General features: G+C 44.8%; 1 protein-coding gene across 2 annotated transcripts in view; it reads left to right on the top strand.

Moving 5' to 3' along the window:
* The window catches only part of GNAS (GNAS complex locus), a 143,842-nt gene that overhangs the window by 108,974 nt on the left and 14,705 nt on the right, over positions 1–20,163 (top strand). For both annotated transcript variants that reach the window (XM_075846892.1, XM_075846893.1), the window contains exons 2-5: positions 2,991–3,063; positions 9,822–9,876; positions 9,958–10,077; positions 17,040–17,137. In XM_075846892.1, coding sequence (XP_075703007.1) covers positions 2,991–3,063; positions 9,822–9,876; positions 9,958–10,077; positions 17,040–17,137 — 346 coding nt within the window. The remainder of the gene's footprint in view (positions 1–2,990; positions 3,064–9,821; positions 9,877–9,957; positions 10,078–17,039; positions 17,138–20,163) is intronic.

Below are 20,163 nucleotides of genomic sequence, written 5' to 3'. Positions count from 1 at the left end.
CTTCGACTCCGTTTAACGTCCTGTAGTGAAAAGGAACGGGGCGTTCGGGACCCCCAGCAATCAGAAAATGATCACCTGTTTATGGGGGTCAAGAATGATTCCAGAGAAAGTAGGATTTTAATTTTATTGTGCCGATCCTTTGTTCCTCGTTGTATCGTGGCCAAATATTTACCCATATGGTCAGCTCTAGGGATGTTGGAAGATGCTGGAGGAAGCCCATGCTGATGTTGCCCCTGGTCAAGTTCTAACCCAGAGGACCCCAAGTGGTAACTGAGGAGTTTACAGATAAATATTGATCTGCGTCAAATACCAGATATTATATCACAGACTTCAGTGTCCGGGGAGGATGATGAGGGTGATGATGATGTGTTACTTTCTGAAGCGCCAAATAATATCGTAAACTAAAGAAGCTCCTTATAACTTTCCTAGGCGGCTTTTATCTAAAGGGTTTTACTTCCGTACAGAGGGGGATATGGATCCGCAATGTATGACCTCTGCTGTGCCTGTTTTCTTCTGGCCCCATTTCTGAAGATTTGTTCTTTTTGAGATTGTCAGAAATAATTTTTTTATTTTTTCTAAGCAGATTGAAACCGTAATAATCTGTATCTGGTCTATGAGCTTTAAAGATTAGATGTCCCTAAAATATAAAGGGATAATAAAGGAAAAACTGATACTGTAGTTGCTAATGCAGGGCCTGAGGGGCGGAGCATGACACAAGAGTCAAAGACCACCAAAAGATACAAGTCATGCTCCGCCCCTTCAGGCCCTGCACTGGGCATTAGTGGAATTATTATTTTTTTTTGGCATTGTTCCTTCAAAACACAATATATTCACTCCATTCCCAGATTTGTTTACTGTGTACCTGCCGATGATCGTGTAGGTGGTGGCAGTCTTCTAATAACTATATCGTGGGGAACCGTGGACCAGACTGTTGTAATGGCAGCCGAAAATCTTCTCCCCGCTCAGTAACGTACAGACGGAAAAAAAAAACGTAAAAGCGTAGACCTCTTCTTTCTAATAAGCTACTTGTACCGTATGTTAAAGGGGGACTCTGGTAAAAATTGCAGCTTTCCCATGGTTATTACTCAGCAAGGCTTATTCACAGGAACGTATAGAAAATCGTCCGTTTTGCTTTCGGAAAAATATATATTTTTTTCCATCCAAGTGGAGTCTGTATTTGACTTCCGTATGCCATTTAGTTTTACGTCTGCAAAAAAAATTGCAAGAGGCCGGGCAGAACTTCCTGCAGTGAAACTATTCTTTTTCTACTTGGCATCAATTAGCAACAGATCCGTGAGATGCGGACGGTGTCCATAGGCTTTGCCTATTTTTGCTTCCCCATTGACTTATCACCGAGTGGAAAAAAGTTTGAGTGAATTGGACCATCGAGCCGTGTGGTCGACTAGTACAAAACATGGACCGAAAATCTGTGTGAACTGGGCCTAATGCCTCTTGGACACGACTCGGGACGTTTTTGACGGCATCCGAGTGGCACCCGATCGTCTTCACGGACCCATTCACTTTAGCGGGTGAATCGGGTCCGTGAAAAATGGTCCGAGTCTCTGATCCGAGTAGAGAGAGAACATGTCCTATCTTTCTTCGGATCGCTGACGGCACACACGGTCGTGTGCATGAGGCGTAAGGAGTCCGTATTCTCGCTATTGATAATGGACACTTTTTTAAAAAAAAAAAATTTTCTTGTTTTTTTTACACAATCTAGTGGTCCAGATATGTTTGCTTAGAAATAGATCCTGAAAATATGAGACACGGCCGAATCTCAAGACTTGTGTAAAGATCCTCGTGTGCTGCCGGCCGTGTTGGTGGCATCTTCTCTCTACCACTTGGGGCCATCATCTTCTCTTCAGCATTGAGAGCAGAAGTCCCCAATATTTATGTAGCGCCTCTATAGGGGGTTGGGGAGGGTACAGATTAAGGACGCAGTGTTCCTGCCTGGAGGTTCTTTCGTGCCAAATGGTGGCTGGGAAAATGTGACTTTGTAGAAATTCAGATACGGTGATGGACGGACGTGGGGGGGTGACAACCTATCGTGCTACTTTTCTATGGCGGCTTCTCTCTGTTTTTTGTCACGTGCCTCTTCTTTAGGCTCTGAGGAGTTTGGCGGTGGCTGTGGACTTTCTATTTGTGTGATGTGATTGGATATTATATTTTACTAGAATATACTGACTTTTAATGATAGGTTTACAGTTTCCTAGTGCCGCTCTCAACTGTGTCGATATCTGAACCCCTTGACCAGCGGACATGGTCTTGGGGAGAACCTGTCCCCCCTTCTTAGTAAATATCCCCTATAAAATAACAATTCTGGAGCATCTTTTCTAAGAACCCTACGTTGTGGTGTTCCTCTGTTATTCCACCTAGAAACATCAATAATTTGACAACTGGGTGTGACCAGTTGGGGGTGTGTCCCTACACAGACTGACTGTCCAATCAGTGCACACAGTCTCAGACTGTGAGGAACACGCCCCTTTGACCAGGGAATGATAACTCCCAGTTGTCAATTTAGTCATACGTTTCTAGGAGGAGCAACAGAGGAATGGCAGAAAGTTAAGAAAATATGTTTCAGAATTGTTGTTTCATGGAGAATACAGGTATTTACTATAAACAGACCTGTCGGGAGAGGTGACTGGTCCCCTTTAATGCGCCAGGCTATTGTGGGTTTGGGTGGTATTATCTTCTACACAACTTTGGGTAACTTCAGGCGTTTTCTATCCAGCGTGTGTGGATTTGTAGAGCAGAAAGTCGTATTGAAGTTGTGAGCGCTTCTCTATAGTGTTCCTGGATTGGATTCTGGAAATGTTTCTTAGACTTGTGTATCTAGTTCTTTACACTTGGGGACATAGGGTCGCGCCTCACACCTCGCAATTAATAGATTGCAATTCGCCGTCTTATTTCCTTTTTCTCGATTTAGCATAATTGTACTTTTTTTTTTTTTTCTCTGAGATTTAATATACCGGTTCTCTCTCGTTTTCCAGGTGCCGGAGAGTCGGGGAAAAGCACAATTGTGAAGCAAATGAGAATTCTTCATGTGAATGGATTTAATGCAGAGTGAGTACAGCTACCAATGTGGATCCTGATATGTTATGGACTTGATAAGATATCACTGGCCGGGGTAAATGCCCTTGTCCGTAATCCGTCGTGCCAAGACTTAAAGGGTAACTAAACTTTTTGACATGCCAGAAGTTTTTATCAGTGTGGATCTGAGCACTGCGACCCCCCCCCCCCCTCCACTGATCGCTAAAACGAAGTGGAAAGGGGTTACCTTCTTTTTTTATTTTTTTATGGTCGAAGTGGGCTTTGCCGCAATGAGTGATGGTGAATCTCCATTCTTGGCAGCTTTCAAGACGTCTTCTATGTAGAGCTGCAGGTAAACGCTGACTGCACAAGTTTATTACCCCGTCAGGTGACGTGCAGGACGCTGCATTTCTCTTGGACTTTGGTTTCTGGCTTGAAGTGGCTATAATCTAAGAAATTCTATCAATCCCTTTATGTTAAGGTTCTCCAGATTGACAAGTGATTAATGTGTAACGCTGTTCGTATACTCCATGTGTTCTCTACAGTGCAGGTGAGGGGTCACCCAGAATAGATAACTGCCACACCTGTCCACCGATGGTCTGTGGTATTGCAGCTCAACTCCATTAAAGTGACTAGGTCAGAACTGTAATACCACATACAACCTGTAAACAGGTGTGGTGCTGTTTACAGAAGAAAGCAGCCACGATGTTCTAAGCCTGGACAACCTCTTTTAGCAATGATTCTATATTTAGATATATATATATTATTGTAGTGGATTGTATGTATAACTATATTTAGTAATTGTTTATGCTCATTTGCTTTAAAATATACGAACTTAAATAGAAATTCTATATAATTTTTTATTTTATTTTATTTTTTAGCGACTGTTCCATTATCTCTTGCTGACATGTTTCCAATAGAGAAACATTGAGATTGCGTCGCTTTTTGGTTCTGTGTAAGCCCCAGCCTTACACGAGCGTGTGCGTTTTGCGCATGCAAAAAACGTGGCGTTTTGCATGCGCAAAAGGCACTTAACAGCTGCGTGTGTCATCAGCGTATGATGCCATCATTATGACACTCCGTTTGGACGTGGTGCTTTTCTGTTTACATTCAGAGTTTGACAGCTGTTGCGCGAATCACGCTGTTCGCACGGAAGTGCTTCCGTGTGACCTGCGTGATTTTCACGCACCCATTGACTTCAATGGGTGCGTGATGCGCGAACAGCGCACAAAGATAGGACATGTCGTGAGTTTTTTTTTCAGCGGACTCACGCTGAGCAAAACTCACGGACTGTCTGCACTGCCCCCATAGACTTACATAGGTCCGTACGACACGTGTGAAAAGCACGCGCTTCGCACGGACGTATATCACGCTCGTATATCACGCTCGTGTAAACGAGGCCTTAGGGTAGGGACATGTGTAGTGGACACCAGGCGGCTGAGATGCGGCTGAACACTGAGCTGCCGTGCTACAATTTGTTTAATCATTTGTTCTGCTTATGGACTTGATTATTCGGATGATATTTTGTTGTTCTGGACCATTGAATGCTGGATTAAAGGAGTTTACTGTGTCTGGAACCCCTGCTGGCATTGTGGACTTGATCATGGGGCTGTGAGGTGGTCACAGTACTGGTTCTGGTTTAGGGTATGTGCACACACACTAATTACGTCCGTAATTGACGGACGTATTTCGGCCGCAAGTCCCGGACCGACCACAGTGCAGGGAGCCGGGCTCCTAGTATCATAGTTATGTACGATGCTAGGAGTCCCTGCCTCGCTGCCGGACAACTGTCCCGTACTGAAAACATGATTATACTACGGGACAGTTGTCCTGCAGCAAGGCAGGGACTCCTAGCGTCGTACATAAGTATGATGCTAGGAGCTCGGCTCCTTGCACTGTGTTCGGTCCGGGACTTGCGGCCGAAATACGTCCGTCAATTACGGACGTAATTAGTGTGTGTGCACATACCCTTAGGCGTCAGGCAATTGTGGATAGTATAGAATGCATGCTTCCCTATGGGCCAATGCACACGACCGTGGTTTCCACAGTCTAGCAATTTATAGGTTTTCAACGCCTGGACCTCACCAATTATTATAACTTGTGTCTCTTTCACACGAGCAGAATACGGATATATCACGGATGATGTAGGGTCAGAATGTCTTCAGTATTACAGATCCGTAAGGGGCTGTTTGGATTTGCGTTGGAGGCTCCACTAGGTGCTACCGTCACAGATTTCGTAGTTCGTGCTACACTATGATGTCCGGCAAAATGACGGAGATCCGACAGACCCCATTAAAGTCAATGGGTTCCATCCGATGCAGATGGTTGCCGTCATGCGGCAGATTCAAAGCTTCCGGTATTCATTATTTTCCTATGACCGAGCAGAACAACGGAACCTGGAACGCAGATGTGAATGAGCCCTAATGCTGGTAAACTGTCATGTTATTCAATAATCTCCTTAGATAAGACAGCCCCTTTGAAAAAGAAATGGATGCAATACGGATCACATATGGACCATATACAATGTATCCGTCTTTTCATCACTCTCCATAGACTTCAATGGGCGTTTTCCAGCCGCAATACGCATGAATGTAGTGCATGCGGCGTTTTTAAACTACGCACATGTTTTATACGCCCAATAGCCTCTTTAACATTAGCGCCATATCACGGACAGCAAAAACGGATGGAATATGCATGTAAAATACGCTCGTATGACAGAGGCCTTAGGTGGTTAGTGACGTTTTAATTCTGCGCTGCTTTCCTGCTCCGTGTGATATTTATAATTACCGATACATGTGGGTAATACTAAAAGGGTAACTAGACTTTTCAAAAAAACTTTACCCTTTAACCTACATTTAAGGTATGAAAATGTAATTGCACTATGGTGTCCTGTTTAGAGGAGCTGTTGCCTCTCCTGACATGTCTGTCATCTTTTCTTACAATTCTTCGTTGTGCTGTTCCTCTGTTGTTCCTCCTACAAATTTATGAATAAATTAACTGGGTGTTACCAGCTAGGGGGGGGGGGGTGTCCCTACACAGTCTGAGACTGTCCAATCAGTGTTATAGTCTCTGAATTTGTAGGGACACGCCCCGTTGACAAGGTGCATGGTAACGCCCAGTTGTTAGTTTGTTCGTACATTTTTAGGGGGAATAACAGAGGAACGGCACAACGCATAGAAAAGATGCTGCAGATTAGGATTTCATGGGGAAAAAATAATTGACTAAAACGGACATGTCAGAGGAGGTGAACGGTCCTATTTAAGAGCAGCATATAACGGAGACCGGTCCGCTGCACTGTTAGCCCAAACGGCCTAAAATATTGTGGCATTTGGCTCATAGCAGCCAGACTCCGTGACAATAGTGTTTGAAAATGAGATGGGATAGGATGTGATACTGAAAATCTGTGTCCTCCACTTGAATCTGTAAGGGTATGTTCACACAGGCGGATACACTGCGGAATCTCCTCAACGGAATTCTGTGCGGAAATTCCGCAGCATTTACAGTAGCAGCAAAGTAGATGAGATTTCTGCAAATCTGAGCCACACGCTACGGGAAAAGACGTGCCGAAAGTGTTCTGCGGTTCGACTTTCAAATCCGCCGCATGTCTGTTTATGCTGCGTGTCCTGAGCGGAGATGCTGCGTGTTTGGGCCATAAACGTTATTGCGGAGCACAAATTCTGCAGTAAAATACGCAAGTTGATTTTTGTCGCTGTTTGTACAGCGTTTACGTAGCAGAATCGCAGTAAAAAAAAAAGCGCTGGAAATTAACAGATGCACGGAAAGTTCACTACAATCAATGCTTCGTACTAAATCCGCAGGAAAATCTGCAATGATTTCCGCCCCTACATTGCGTTTCCGCGGCAACAAAACGCACTCTGCTGCGGATTTCTGTCATTGATTTACCTGCGTGGTTTTCTTTTTAGATTCCGCTGCAGATTTCCAGTTGCAGGTCCTGTCCATGGGAACATACACCAAGTGCTGGGGCTGTTTTGGGCACGTGAGGACAGGTAGATGTCTTGTTGGTGATGACTCTAGGATTGGAGTTTTTCTCTAGGAATCCATTGTCCAGACCCCCCCCCATATTATTGGGGTTAATGTAGATCCGTCTGTGTGACCGTTTCCTTGATAATCTTTGGTTTCTGGGTGGTTATTTGCTCGTAGTTTTATAGTCATTGCGAATTTATTGTAATGAAAGTCCGCTCTTTATCAGCCAATCTGAACAACAGTTTAAAGCATGGGGGAGAGGCGTGGCCGTAAAGGGGTAATGACTTAAATCTATAATGTAAAAATGATGTCAATAAATGTCATCCGCGCCAGTAACTTGCAGTCAGTCATATAGGTAGACGGGCTTTCTATGGGGTTTTATTCATACAATTTAGTAAGCCATACTTTCCATACTGTCATTTGCTTTACAGCCAAGTGCTGCAAAGTTAAAGGAACACTCCAGGAAAAACTGATGCCGTGTTGGGCCTAAGGGAGGGGGGGGGGTCTACGTGACATCACCAGCCCCTTATAAGCCTGCACCAGGCATAACACATTGGGCCTCATTTATCAAAACCGTCTCAAAGGAAAAAAACTGGCCCTATAGCAACCGAATTAGATTAATAAATGGAGGATGCGCTCTGGTTACTATGGGCAACCAGGACGGCTCTTCCAGCCTTTTTGATCAGGGCTTGGAGATTGTTAGGGCGCAGTCACACACGCCAGATTTTGTTGCAGAAGTTTCTGCAGCCGAAAATCCGTTCCATTGGTGGGGGTCCTGTGAACATGCCGTAAATGTCTGAGTTGGCAGTAACCCTTTAATGCTTTATATTCAAAATGGGGCACTGTGTTGGGGAATCTGCCCTTGGTACTGCCCGTACATGCTGGCCTGCTGTCTTACATGCCCCTGAACATTGCACCCACCAGTCTGGCTTCGACTTGGGCATCCCGCAGATGACCAATAACCGTCACCTTGCGCTGTTTGACCAGATTACCTGACCGTTCCTATTACACCCGTTATTAATTTGCCCACCAAGGGTGCATTGTGTTGAGCGGGCTCAGCAGAAGAAATGGCGTCCAGGTTAAGAGGGCGACCGCAATGACTCCAGGACAACGGTTTTATTGTACACGAACGCCATCGCCTTCTATTTCGGTTGAAGGATTTCGGAGCATGCTGGTGGGAAGGGTTAATATGTTGGCAGCGATCATGTTCTTTTCCCCCATCGCACAGATTGATAACGTTTTGCTGGTAATTTTGCCAAGAGAAGTTTGTGTGTCAGTGCCGGCTGTGTCCTCCCACTTACAGTGTGTTTCTTCCTCTGTTCCAGCGAGTCTCTAAACCCGACCGCGCTAATTGCCTGCGCGTTTCTGTATGCGAGGGAAGTGACTACCTTATTAGGTCATCGGATCACGTGACTGACCCCCCCGCCCGTCTTGCGTTCCCTGTGGACGCAGATCGGAGCATTTCTTCGCAAAAGCTTAAACCAAATCAGTGAAGACACAGGAGAAGCAGTATTACTAGGCTGCATGCAAAACAATCCTGTTACGGGTTATTCCTATATGCTGCAGGAATCTGTTCCTTTAAAAAAAAAAAAAAAAGCTGGGGGATGGGAAGCAAATCCTTTTATTTAATGTTGGTCTCCGCTTCTAAAATCCATGTTCACACAGCAGAAATTTACCTGTAACACGTACTGATCTCACCCTATGCATTGCAATAGGTGAATTCTGCGGCCGGGCATTCGATGGATTTTCCAGTTTTGTCCGTTCCGTCCGTTTTTTATTTTATTAAGCCCCCACTTACCTGCGTTGTACTGTATTAGTTGCAGATTTTCCGTGTGGAATCTGCTAAGACGAATAATACAACAGTTTTGCCTCTGCCCATAAGTGATTGTGATATTCTCATTCACAAGTTACACTTTTACCCTCTGGACTTGGAGGAAAATAAAACAGCAATATGAAAAACCCTCAAGATGCTCTACGGTAGTGGTCCCCCCCCCATGTTTTCACTTGAACCGACCACCACAAAAGAAATGTTGCGTTGTTGACCAAGCTTGACGATACAGGCCCTATGATAACACTTGCTGTCTTGTCAGCTGGCAGTTCATAGGAATATTGTGTGGCTCTAAATCGTTACTGGCCTGAATTAGTGGGGATTATCTATGTGTAGACGTTGAGATGAATAGAATCCAGATGCGTAACATAAAGGGTTCTCTACTTTGGACGATCCCTAATTGTTAGAAGGAACCCTTGACAATAGGTTTCAGTGTTTTCCTTCTGGGATCCCCAGCGATCAGCTGTGATCTGTGGGGAAACCTGGCAGTAAGTGTTCAATTTCCCTGCAGTGCCACCACAGGTGAAATTATGTATTACACAGTGCTCATTCATATCAAGGAGTTGTCTGTGTAGTACAGGACAGGTCATCAAGAGAGACGCTCTGTATAATCGTACAATAGACCGTGGCGCCGTTTCTAATACTGGGCAACCCCCTTAAGATTATTCTGTAAAATTCTTGGCCGGATTTGCTGCGCATGTGGTGTGGATATGTACACGTCAGGTGGGTAATGGATCTGGATCTCCGGGTACTTTTAGGGATCCTGACGTGACTTTTTCGGATCAGTAATTGCTTCTAAAGTTCTTTATTTTGTCTGATTCTTTCTTACAGTGGATCTTAGACTGCAGCTTTGCCTCTTGGTACATTACGGTGGAGTTCCTAACCTGTTTAGATTTGCCTTGTAGTTTTTTTAAATGAAAAAGTTGAGCGGAAGTCGGACCAACTTGTGATATCTTTTTATATATTTTCTTTCTTACAGGGAGAAAAAGGTAAAAGTTCAGGATATAAAGAATAACATTAAAGAGGCCATTGAAGTAAGTAGCCGCAGATGATGGCCCATATCGACATTGTCTTATAACTTTCTACACCTGATGTCCTCGTCCTTTTATTTGTAGACCATAGTAACGGCAATGGGCAATCTGTCGCCTCCGGTGGAGCTAGCAAATCCAGACAACCAGTTCCGAATTGATTATGTCACAAACTTACCGAGTCACAAGGATTTCGACTTTCCATCGGTGAGTATCTGATGTTGAAATATTTGATTTATCGGATGACCATCCTTATGCCATAGCTGTTGAATGACGGCACGTTCCCATCACCCCCCTAAATATACACCCTGGGATCGGCTGGGCCTATGTGTTTATATCAGTAAGGAGAGTGGGTATGCGCAGCTGCCAGACCTCAAGCGGAAGCATATCTTTTGGGGGCATAATACATTTTAAATTCAACCTGACGACTCTTATTTACCCCTATCCCCTTGGGGTCGGTCCGGCATCTCAAATATCCGTGCTTCTCAATCTGCGTTCAGGACACAATTTTGAAAGGTAAATTGAGCGATATTTTTAATCTTGGTGTAGTCTTTGACTACGGGTGGTCATGATGTGGTGGGGCCCCAGTAGAAAGATTGAGAAGTCCTGCAATAGACTATCGACTGCTTAAGCGTTCACAATCCATTCATATAGACTACGGTTTTGGGGCCGTTTAACAGCGTATTTGATGAATCTGCCGCCCGTAGTGATGTACTTGAAGGTTTCGTATATTCCTGTATGTTGGGTCATCTGTATAACGTTTGTCTTCCACGCTTTCACAGAAGAAACCTCTTGCAGGAAAATCAGGTTTGCTGTGACACTATTTAGATTTAGTATGTGACCGGTCCTGAAATTTTACATTCTCAGTGTGTCCGGAAAAGCGACTTCTGGGAAATGTAAGACCTCTATTGTTTATCCGAGTCCCATTGAACAACAAGGCATAGCCGCTTATCTCCCGGTCAGGCCGCCATAATTGGTGCCTTGCTGCCTCTACTTCAACCGGAACCTGGGTTTTTCATTTTTTTTTTTTTTAAACTGCGCATTTGGAGTCTGAATCCCCAAAGTAAAGACTTGTGGCTGCTCCTTCTATTTTCCCTGTTAATACTTCGTAGTGTCTAGTCTGTCACGCTTCCCTTAAATGGACCGTTCATTATCTCCATTAGTCCCTGGATGTGGTAACAATAGCCTTGTGATCAGGAAAGTACAGGATTGTGCAATGCCGGGGATGAGGTGTGATGCAGGAGATCCTATAAATTATATTGTCGGCAGGGATGGATGTGCCAATCTTACCCCGTATACACCACCGTCTATTACGGGTGACGGCTTGTATATCAGCCATCTGTATCTTGTCCTTTAGATAAGGCCGACTATATAGGGTACAGTTTATCCTCTCCGTAGGCCGATGACGTATGAGAAATAAGCGCTGCTCTGGTTTCTATAAGGTCTCTTTGGTTTCTTCCCCAGATGATGGACGTTTATGTTCCTGTTCTCTTGTCCGTCGCTTCTCTCGTAGGTCGTTGAACCTTGTTCATTTTGTATAGTCCCCTGCGTTGTGTGTACAAACAAACCCATGATCGCACATTCCAGAGTGAATCTTTCTAATCTTGGAAGCTGCACCTTGTCACTTGACGGGCTTTAGTGTTTCCACCGACGCGCCGCGTCCATAAAACATTCAGCCGGCACCGTCCGCAGCATTTGCGCTCTCGATCGCTCTTCTTGTGGACGTTTCCTCATACATGTGCTGACTGGAGTTAATATTAAAACCTAGTGGTATAGCCATGACTTGAATATTTAAGGTTAATGACACCGGTAGGAAAATTGTCGTGCCTTGTGACTGATGGGCCATTTGAAAGGGGATTTATAGATTTTATTAGGGAATTTCTCATGTATTTGATTTTAATGTTATTAATTAGATGAGAAGAGAAATAATATCGTTGTTTTTTTCCCTATTGTCGCTTTTTTGTTTCCCCGGGGGCCGTTATATTGGACGTACACAATTAATTTCTGCAGCGGAAATGACAGAATTTCATAGGTTAGTCTCGAAGTGATGGAGTACCGCACACCCCCCCCCCCCTTCATAGTGACGGGAGCCTCGTACAGAGGCCTGTGTGTGTACAGTGTTAAGGTGGCCCCATTCTCCTTAGATGGCGGTTGGCCGACAGCTATTCCCCCCCCCCCCACCCCATACACAGGCTCGCTTCGCACCAAACTTTGTTTTAAAGGGAATGTGTAAAAAAAAAAAAGGCATAGCACCTGCCAGACATGTTTGCGGCGGCTTATCTTCGGTTAGAACTAAGGAACAGGCATGTTGAATTACAGCATGCCCGATCCTTCTTATCCCGAACTTTTTCTTTCCAGGGAGTGTCGGGACACCCCCATACACATGAGATGGTCAGCTGACATCAGCAGGTCATGTAATGTGTATAGGCACCTTTTACTAGCCTGTCCTATTTAATAACTACTCTATAGTACTGCTGGGGTTGTCCAGGTTGGGGGCTGTTTTTTATATTGAGTACATTATCGGTGACTGTCTGGCACCTGAACCCCGCACCGATCTTCTGCCGCCGTGGGCCGGAAGCCATGCAGGTGCTGGAAGCAAAAGGCTCAGACTACTGTGTAGCGGTCATGCTGGGTTACTGCAGCTCTGCTCCTATCCACTTGAATAGATCAGATCTGCAGCACGGCTGCTATACAATGGTCAGTCTTCTGCTTTTGGCACAACACATTCATAGCTTCCAGCAGTCGCTACAGCTGATCTGTGCAGGGTCTGGGTGTTACCCCCACCAATCATATACTGATGACCTTTCCTGTGGATGGGTCATCAGGATAAAAAAAAACAGCCCCCTTCCTGGACAACCCCTTTAACTTGCCCACCCTTTAATTATGAGATGACTCTTCTCATTCTCTCCCAATCTATACTGCAAAGCTGACAAGTGAGCTACGGAAAACTTGAAGCCTATTTTGTCTCTTCTAGGGACCAGTTGTCCCGCAGCGAGGCAGGGACTCCTAGCGTCGTACAGAACTACGATGCTAGGAGCCCGGTTCCCTGCAGTGTGTTCGGTCCAGGACTTGTGGCCGAAACGCGTTCCGTCCTTTACGGACCGAACATGATCGTGTGAATCCAGCCTTAAAGCTCCTCTACCAAAGCAGCTGGAGTCTACTGGTCTTCATGTGCCGTGTGGAGAAATGCTTACCTACCGAAAAAACACTCTCAAAACATTGTGAAAGAAACTGAATCGGTACCATCTTCCTGTTCAAAAATCCTCTGGGAACAACAGAGAACTTGGATTCTGAACGGACTTCTACCCAATAAGACTATCTGGAAGAGGGCAAAGAAGTAAATGATGACGATGAGAAGAATATATTCTCTTCGGGTGGCTGAGATGAGCTGGTATTGAGATGGTAGAGGGATCTAGAACAATTTACAATAAACTTGGGGTCTGGGGTTGGAGCAAAGATGTTTTTTCTTGGTCGTGGTCACATTCTTGATTAAATCTGAATCTTAGAACAGTGGATCTGGTTTCCAAGAGGATTAAAAGATGTCCTTTTTAAAGAATATCCCTAAGAATAGGATACCATTTCCAAAATAGATGTGGTTAAAAGAACTACGCTGCCCATTGAAGATCCTACACCGCTTAAAGTTACTATGGACTGTTCAGAGGAAGAACTTATGAAGTGCCAACTTGACTGTTTAAACCCAGCTTCGCTTTCCCCCAATGTAGCAAGAACTCTCGGTAGAACATTTGGAATTCCACACTAAGAATCGGAACCGAATCGATCTTCTTTGCTGCTTAAGATTCCGAAAAGCTTCCTAGCCGTGGCACAAGAAGAATGCTATGGTTACCAACTTGATCTAGGGATATAGTATCCAAAGAAGTCATGCTTTTTGCCTTTCATGACCAATTTAGGTTTCTAAATTTGACAAACCGCATCCATCTAGAGGAATGGGTTTCCAGAGGATAGACCTGCCAGAAGACCGTCCGTCCTTTTGTCACCAAATCTTCCACAACCAGAATTCTAGAACGGAAAAAGCAACTCTGGTAGTTGGAGGAGAAGAAAAGGCAAAGGAAAGAACTTGTTTAATCCTGACCAGAATTCCTCAAAACAATGACACCAGGAGCATGAGGGGAATGTTAAGACTTCATGGAGAAATAGGAAAGCCTTCTCAAATAATCAAACTATTGCCTTAAGAAAAGAAGTGAAGGGCAGAACTCAAGGCTGCACCTCCAGACAGGGATGTGGTGTCTCCCTTCACTCTCCTCGATCTCCGTCTTCTAATGCATTTTGGAGAACTCCAGGACCTGTGAGTGGTCCAACTTCTAAATTGGGGAAAGATCGTTACTTCCATTGGGCTGCTTGGGAACAATCCTCACACTCCAGTTTATCTACAAATTCATACAATACAGAAGATTCAAGATGGAAACCGTCACATGCGCAAAACAACCCAAAAAACGATAATCAAAGGACCTGTATTGGCCACCGTGGATCTGAGCGATGCATGTTACTATCTAGAAGTTCATCCAGAGCACATCAGATCAATACTTCCAGTTTTTAAGCCTCCTATTCAGGATATCCTCGGCACCACGCATATTTACAAAGATAATGGTGAAGTAGTGCGCTTTTTAAGATCGGGAGCTACGGTGGTGGCTATTACCGGAAAGTGGTCTAGGTACAGGACAGTCAAACTTGGAGACCACCTGGAAACATTAGTTTGTCTTCTCCAGAACGATGGTTGGTTAGTGAATCTGGAAGAAATAGGGGCTAACCCCGCCGACCACTGAAATCATTCTGCATTCATACTGGGACTGTTGACATCCTAAATCTCTGCAGTGTATTGCGCTCCATTTTAACCAAGGGTGATTTGTCAGCATGGGTCCTTCAGAAGGATGACTTAAATAGCTGCTTTCTTTCAGAAATAGCACCACACTTGTCCACAGGTCGTATGCGGTATTGCAGTTCAGCCCCATTCACTTCAGTGGAGCTGAGCTGCAATACCAGACACAACCCATGGACAGGGGTGGTGTTGTTTCTGGAAGAAAGCAGCCATGTTTTTCTAATCCTTGACCACTTTTTTTTTTTTTTTTTTTAAGAGGAGATCCAGACCCCTCTCTCCACAGCAGGAAAAACGTCTACAAGCAAGATTTATCAAAAAAAAGTGTGGAGCAAGTTTTGGTGCTTTTATTTTTTTTTGTTGGACTACAACGTAATTATTGTGCAATGCACCTATTCTAGAAAGACCTTCATAGTAGTTGTCAAATAGGTGAACTTTCATGAAGAGGGAAAATGGTAATAGACCACCCAACTATATCCCTCCTATTCAATAAAGTAATGAATGAGCAGTATGTTTAGTCTGTGTGATTCTTTTGAGTAGTGGATAGTCTGGGGAGGTGCTTTATAACCTGTATTTTTCCTGTCCCAATCCGGTACGGGGGCAATCTCAGGTGTGCGGTCATAGAGACCTCCAGAAAACCACTTTGTATGGGAGCACGGCACGAAAATGCGGGCGTCGGCAGCGGGCCGTGCCCGCAATCGCAGGCTGTGATTCCGGGCACGGCCGTGTACATGAGGCCTCAGATAAGCGTTGTCAGATGACTGCTTATCAGCCTCATTTTGTTACGATGACTTTCCCTATTGGTGCAGCCATGCTTACGGAAAAGTAAAGGAAGATCATGATGACTGGTATTTCTGGTCCCTATAACAAGGTGGGTATACAGTGGCGGGTGGTGCAGGAGATCAAATCAATGCAGGCTGTTTTTTTTTTTTTGTAGCGGAGCTGGCTTAAGAAAACCGCCAGAGATTAAACTCTGCCTTGAATCGTACAAGACTTGATTGTGCTGTGGGTTTGCATTAGGGCCCCAGGCACACGACCGTATTTTTCATCAGTAATTACTGACCCATTCATTTCTATTGGCCACGGACACCTTTTAGTATTTGTACTGATGGGTGTCAGGGCTGAAAAAAATTATAGAACCCGTCCTATTCTTGTCAGTAATTACGGCAAGGACTCTCCCATAGAACTCTCTAGTCGCTTCCGTAAATACGGACGGTATTCGGATGTGCATCCGTACACAGTCCGTATTTACGGAAGCATTGCTAGGCAACATGTTGATGACCCAATGTGCACCCTCCCTCTGTTTTTACGGATCCGTATATACGGATGGAATATGGATGCAATATGGACCGTATTTACGGACACTCTTCCGTATACACGGGTGAAATCCAACTCTGACTTGCCATCTGTGTGGTGACTGGCGTCACTATGCAACCTTAGCGCCTCTAGTGGCGTGGGCAAGTAATGATGAAGGATTTGAGAACAACGGCCTCCATAGCGGGCACGGTAAAGCTCCGTACATCCCCATGTAAGTCTACCTGCAGCACGTTACTCCGACCCTGTCACACAGATGGTACTTCGGCACACGTTTACATTCCTAAGCAGAACTTCACATAGAAATGTTGAGAGCGAGCTATCCACCTACGCTTTTCAGAACACTCATACCAGTCTAACCAGTGCTGCAAGGTGCCAAACTGGGAACCATTTTGAAGAAAGCATTCTTTTACTGAAACCTCTCCCCTCCCCGTCACACAGGTTGTTTTTGTCTGAACTGGACAGTCCTGCACATAATCAAGGAACGCTCTCCCCTCCCCCTCTCCCTGCTGTTCTGAACTTTACAGTAGTGTTAGAACAGTACGATCTGCTCCGGCCTAACTTTTTTTTTTTTTTTATTGGTTACAATCCTAATCTGGGTAGCAGCGCACCCTCAACATGAACACGTGACACAAGTGTGCCCCTCGCCGAGTGACTAATAACCGGTGTCCACAGATTATAAACACCCCAAACACGGACACCGAAAACATGGTACTATACAAGAATTTCCGGTCGCGGTGGCGGCTCGTTTACTTGGTAGACTTAGATCTTGATCATCGACATCCACAAGCCGTGCCTTTTTTTTTTTTTTTTTTTGTGTAATTATGTATCTAAAAATTATTTTTTTTTTTCTGAAATTTTAAATATGCATTCAAATTTGTGTATTTGTGTGTGTGTGTGTGTGTATATATATTTTTTTCTTCTAGACAAGTGTCACTTGCTCTAATGTTTTTGCTATAGAAATAAATTATTATATATAATGTGTTATGTGTTTGCAGTAAATGATCATCTCATTCTCTTGCAGGAGTTCTATGAGCATACAAAAGCGCTCTGGCAGGACGAGGGGGTGAAGGCCTGCTACGAAAGATCGAATGAATATCAACTAATCGACTGTGCACAGTAGTAAGTGTCTCCCCTGCCCAACACCTCATAATGTTATTAATCTCTTCATATTTTTTTTTTTTGTGCCGAATAGTCCAGAGCCGGAGAAATGAGAGGTCCTGAATTTCTTGCTGGCTACTTTAAAGGGTAACTGTTTTGCAGAACTTTTGACATGTCCGAGACTTATCAGTGGGGTACGGGTGCTGGAACCCCCATTGATCACTAGAACGAAGGGGCAGAAGCACGCTCCACTGTGCCCTTTCTGCTCTGATCGGATTTATCTCGGCAGGGAAGTGGCGTGTGCGGCCTATAGACTCTCTGAGCCTGTACACCGCCATGCTTGTGTCTGCCCCCTGCATTCCTGTGATTAGCGTGTCTCGCTGCACCCGGACTCTCCACCAATCAAAACTTCTGACATGTCGAGTTTTGCAAAAGACACGGTGGCCCTTTAAACCCCCAGGTTTTTTTTTCCTCCCTCCATCTTTAAGATGGGTATATCTTTTTGAGTGCAGTATGAGCTCCTTATGGTATTTCCTGACATCGCAGAGGGCATACTGGCAGTGGTAGAGAGCTGCACCATGCTTACCTACGGTATGAAGGTATAAGGTCTCGGGAAAATTAGTCTGCATCTTATGGTATAGTTGTCTAGAAGTAAGAGATGAATTTACATTGTGGGTCGCCATGTTCACTCTGAACTTTCCTGCTCCATGGTTTCCTTGCTTGGCACACAAGTGACTCTTTCAGAAAGTGGCAGCAGAGATGAAGCAGGGGGCTGTGGTAGGAGGTAACTCGAGTACTAAGGACACAATAGTGCGTATTGTTTCAAGATCCCGGTCTTCTCGCATACGCTGTCCTCCTTCCTCCGCAAATAGCTGACACATTCCGGCAGTCCCACTTGTCACAACAGCCGTGTCTCGTCTTTCTGTGTAAGAACACTAGTTCTGGACTATCAGATAATCCTACGTGTGTGCTGGTGTACGGGATGGTCCAAGATCTAGGACTGTGTTGGTTAACAGTTCTGAGCTGCCGGTTACCCCCGAGTCCAAAAGCAAGAGCCATTAAGAGATATGGGGGGGGGGGGTTGAGTTCATATCTCTAAAGGTTGGAGATATGAAATCGGTAAATTTGAGGTACCATATAATCGGCCCTTATGAGGGAGGTGGGGCACCACATGTAATCCCTAGACATGTGGCACATACCCCCGTGGGGTATTAACTTAGCAATAATTGAAAGCGCTAGAAGACTAAAAGAGGGAACATGTCCCTAAAACTGTTTCAGTTCCAGTGAATACCGAAGTTGGACCTCAGACACTTGTTGCTGCTTTATTGTGAATAAGACTTGTTGACTACCCTGCCTACCCCCCTCCCGGAGCGTCTTGGGTCCGTTTGCCATCCATACAATAAAAGTGACAGCCTTTGCTTCCTCCTGTGTTCTGCAGAAGCTTTGGCCGGGATCCATCGTACAGACGGGTTCCATGGCATCTAGTTATATCTCTGCCATATGAGTTTTTTTGGGGGCAGAAATAAAAGGGGTTGTGTAAGTGCATAGATATCTACGGAAGCATTTCTGGCACAGAGCAGCCTAGCGGATGAGATGTATGTAAGAAAACTTTGCCCCCTTAACCTGAAGTCTCTAAATATTGGCACTTGAATGCATCACAGTAAATATTAAAGAGTCTCTGTCACCACATTATAAGTGGCCTATATTGTACATGATGTGATCGACGCTGTAATGTAGATTACAACAGTGTTTTTTTTTATTTAGAAAAACAATCCTTTTTGACGGAGTTATGACCTATATTAGCTTTATGCTAATGAGTTTCTCAATGGACAACTGGGTGTGTTTTACTATATGACCAAGTGGGAGTTGTGGAGAGAAGTGTATGACGCTGACCAATCAGTGACCAATCAGCGTCATACACTTCTCTCCATTCATTTACTCTGCAGATAGCGATCTAGCTATATCGCTGTGTGCAGCCACATACACACACTATAACGCTACTCATGTGTCATGACAATGAATATACATTACCTCCAGCCAGGACGTGACGTGTATTCAGAATCCTGACACTTCTGTAGCGTCTATGTGATTTACAGCACAGGAGGCGTAGTCTCGCGAGATTACGCTGTAAGATGTCATTTACAGCGAGATCTCGCTGTGCTGTGCTGTAAATCAGAGACGCTGCAGAAGTGTCAGGATTCTGAATACACATCACGTCCTGGCTGGAGGTAATGTATATTAATTGTCATGACACATGAGTAGCGTTATAGTGTGTGTATGTGGCTGCACATAGCGATGTAGCTAGATCGCTATCTGCAGAGTAAATGAATGGAGAGAAGTGTATGACGCTGATTGGTCACTGATTGGTCAGCGTCATACACTCCTCTGTACAACGCCCACTTGGCCATATAGTAAAACACGCCCAGACTCATTAGCATAAAGCTAAAATCGGTCCTAACTCCGTCAAAAATGATCGTTTTTCTAAATAAAAAACACTGCTGTAATCTACATTACAGCGCCGATCACATCATGTACAAGATAGGCCACTTATAATGTGGTGACAGAACCTCTTTAATGCGGCCATAAACCTAAGATAGCTGTCAGTTGTTCATTCAGCCGAAAGCTATTCCTCCTGATCCTTCCCATCCACTTCTTCTCAATAGGGAGAGGGGAATAAGCAGCCGCCAGACACCTCTGACAGCAGCTTATCTCCCGTGAAAATAGAAGATCTCTAGCATGTAGAAATCCCACATCCTGGTCCTTCTTACCCAGACGTCTGCCATTGGGGAAAGTCGGGGCACCCCCATACACATTAGATTTGAGGTTGCTGGGCTTCTAGATGATGGCCGATGTTACAGAGCGGTTAGTCTGTGTGCTAGGAGTGCAGGCTTGTGTAATGCTGGGCTCCAGTGTCTGCAGTTGGTATTTGGGTGGATAGTTTACTGCACTGCCCTGCATGATGTCATGACAGCTGATCGCTGGCAGGTAACGCTATTGGCCACTGTCGTCTTCACTCTTCTTGGCTTCCTCCTCGTAGCCGGGCCCCA

Source organism: Rhinoderma darwinii, chromosome 13 (genome assembly GCF_050947455.1).
Source record: "Rhinoderma darwinii isolate aRhiDar2 chromosome 13, aRhiDar2.hap1, whole genome shotgun sequence".
In the NCBI taxonomy this organism is placed as follows: domain Eukaryota; kingdom Metazoa; phylum Chordata; class Amphibia; order Anura; family Rhinodermatidae; genus Rhinoderma; species Rhinoderma darwinii.
The sequence above is the reverse complement of the archived record's forward strand: the minus strand, read 5'-3'. Positions and strand labels throughout refer to the sequence as shown.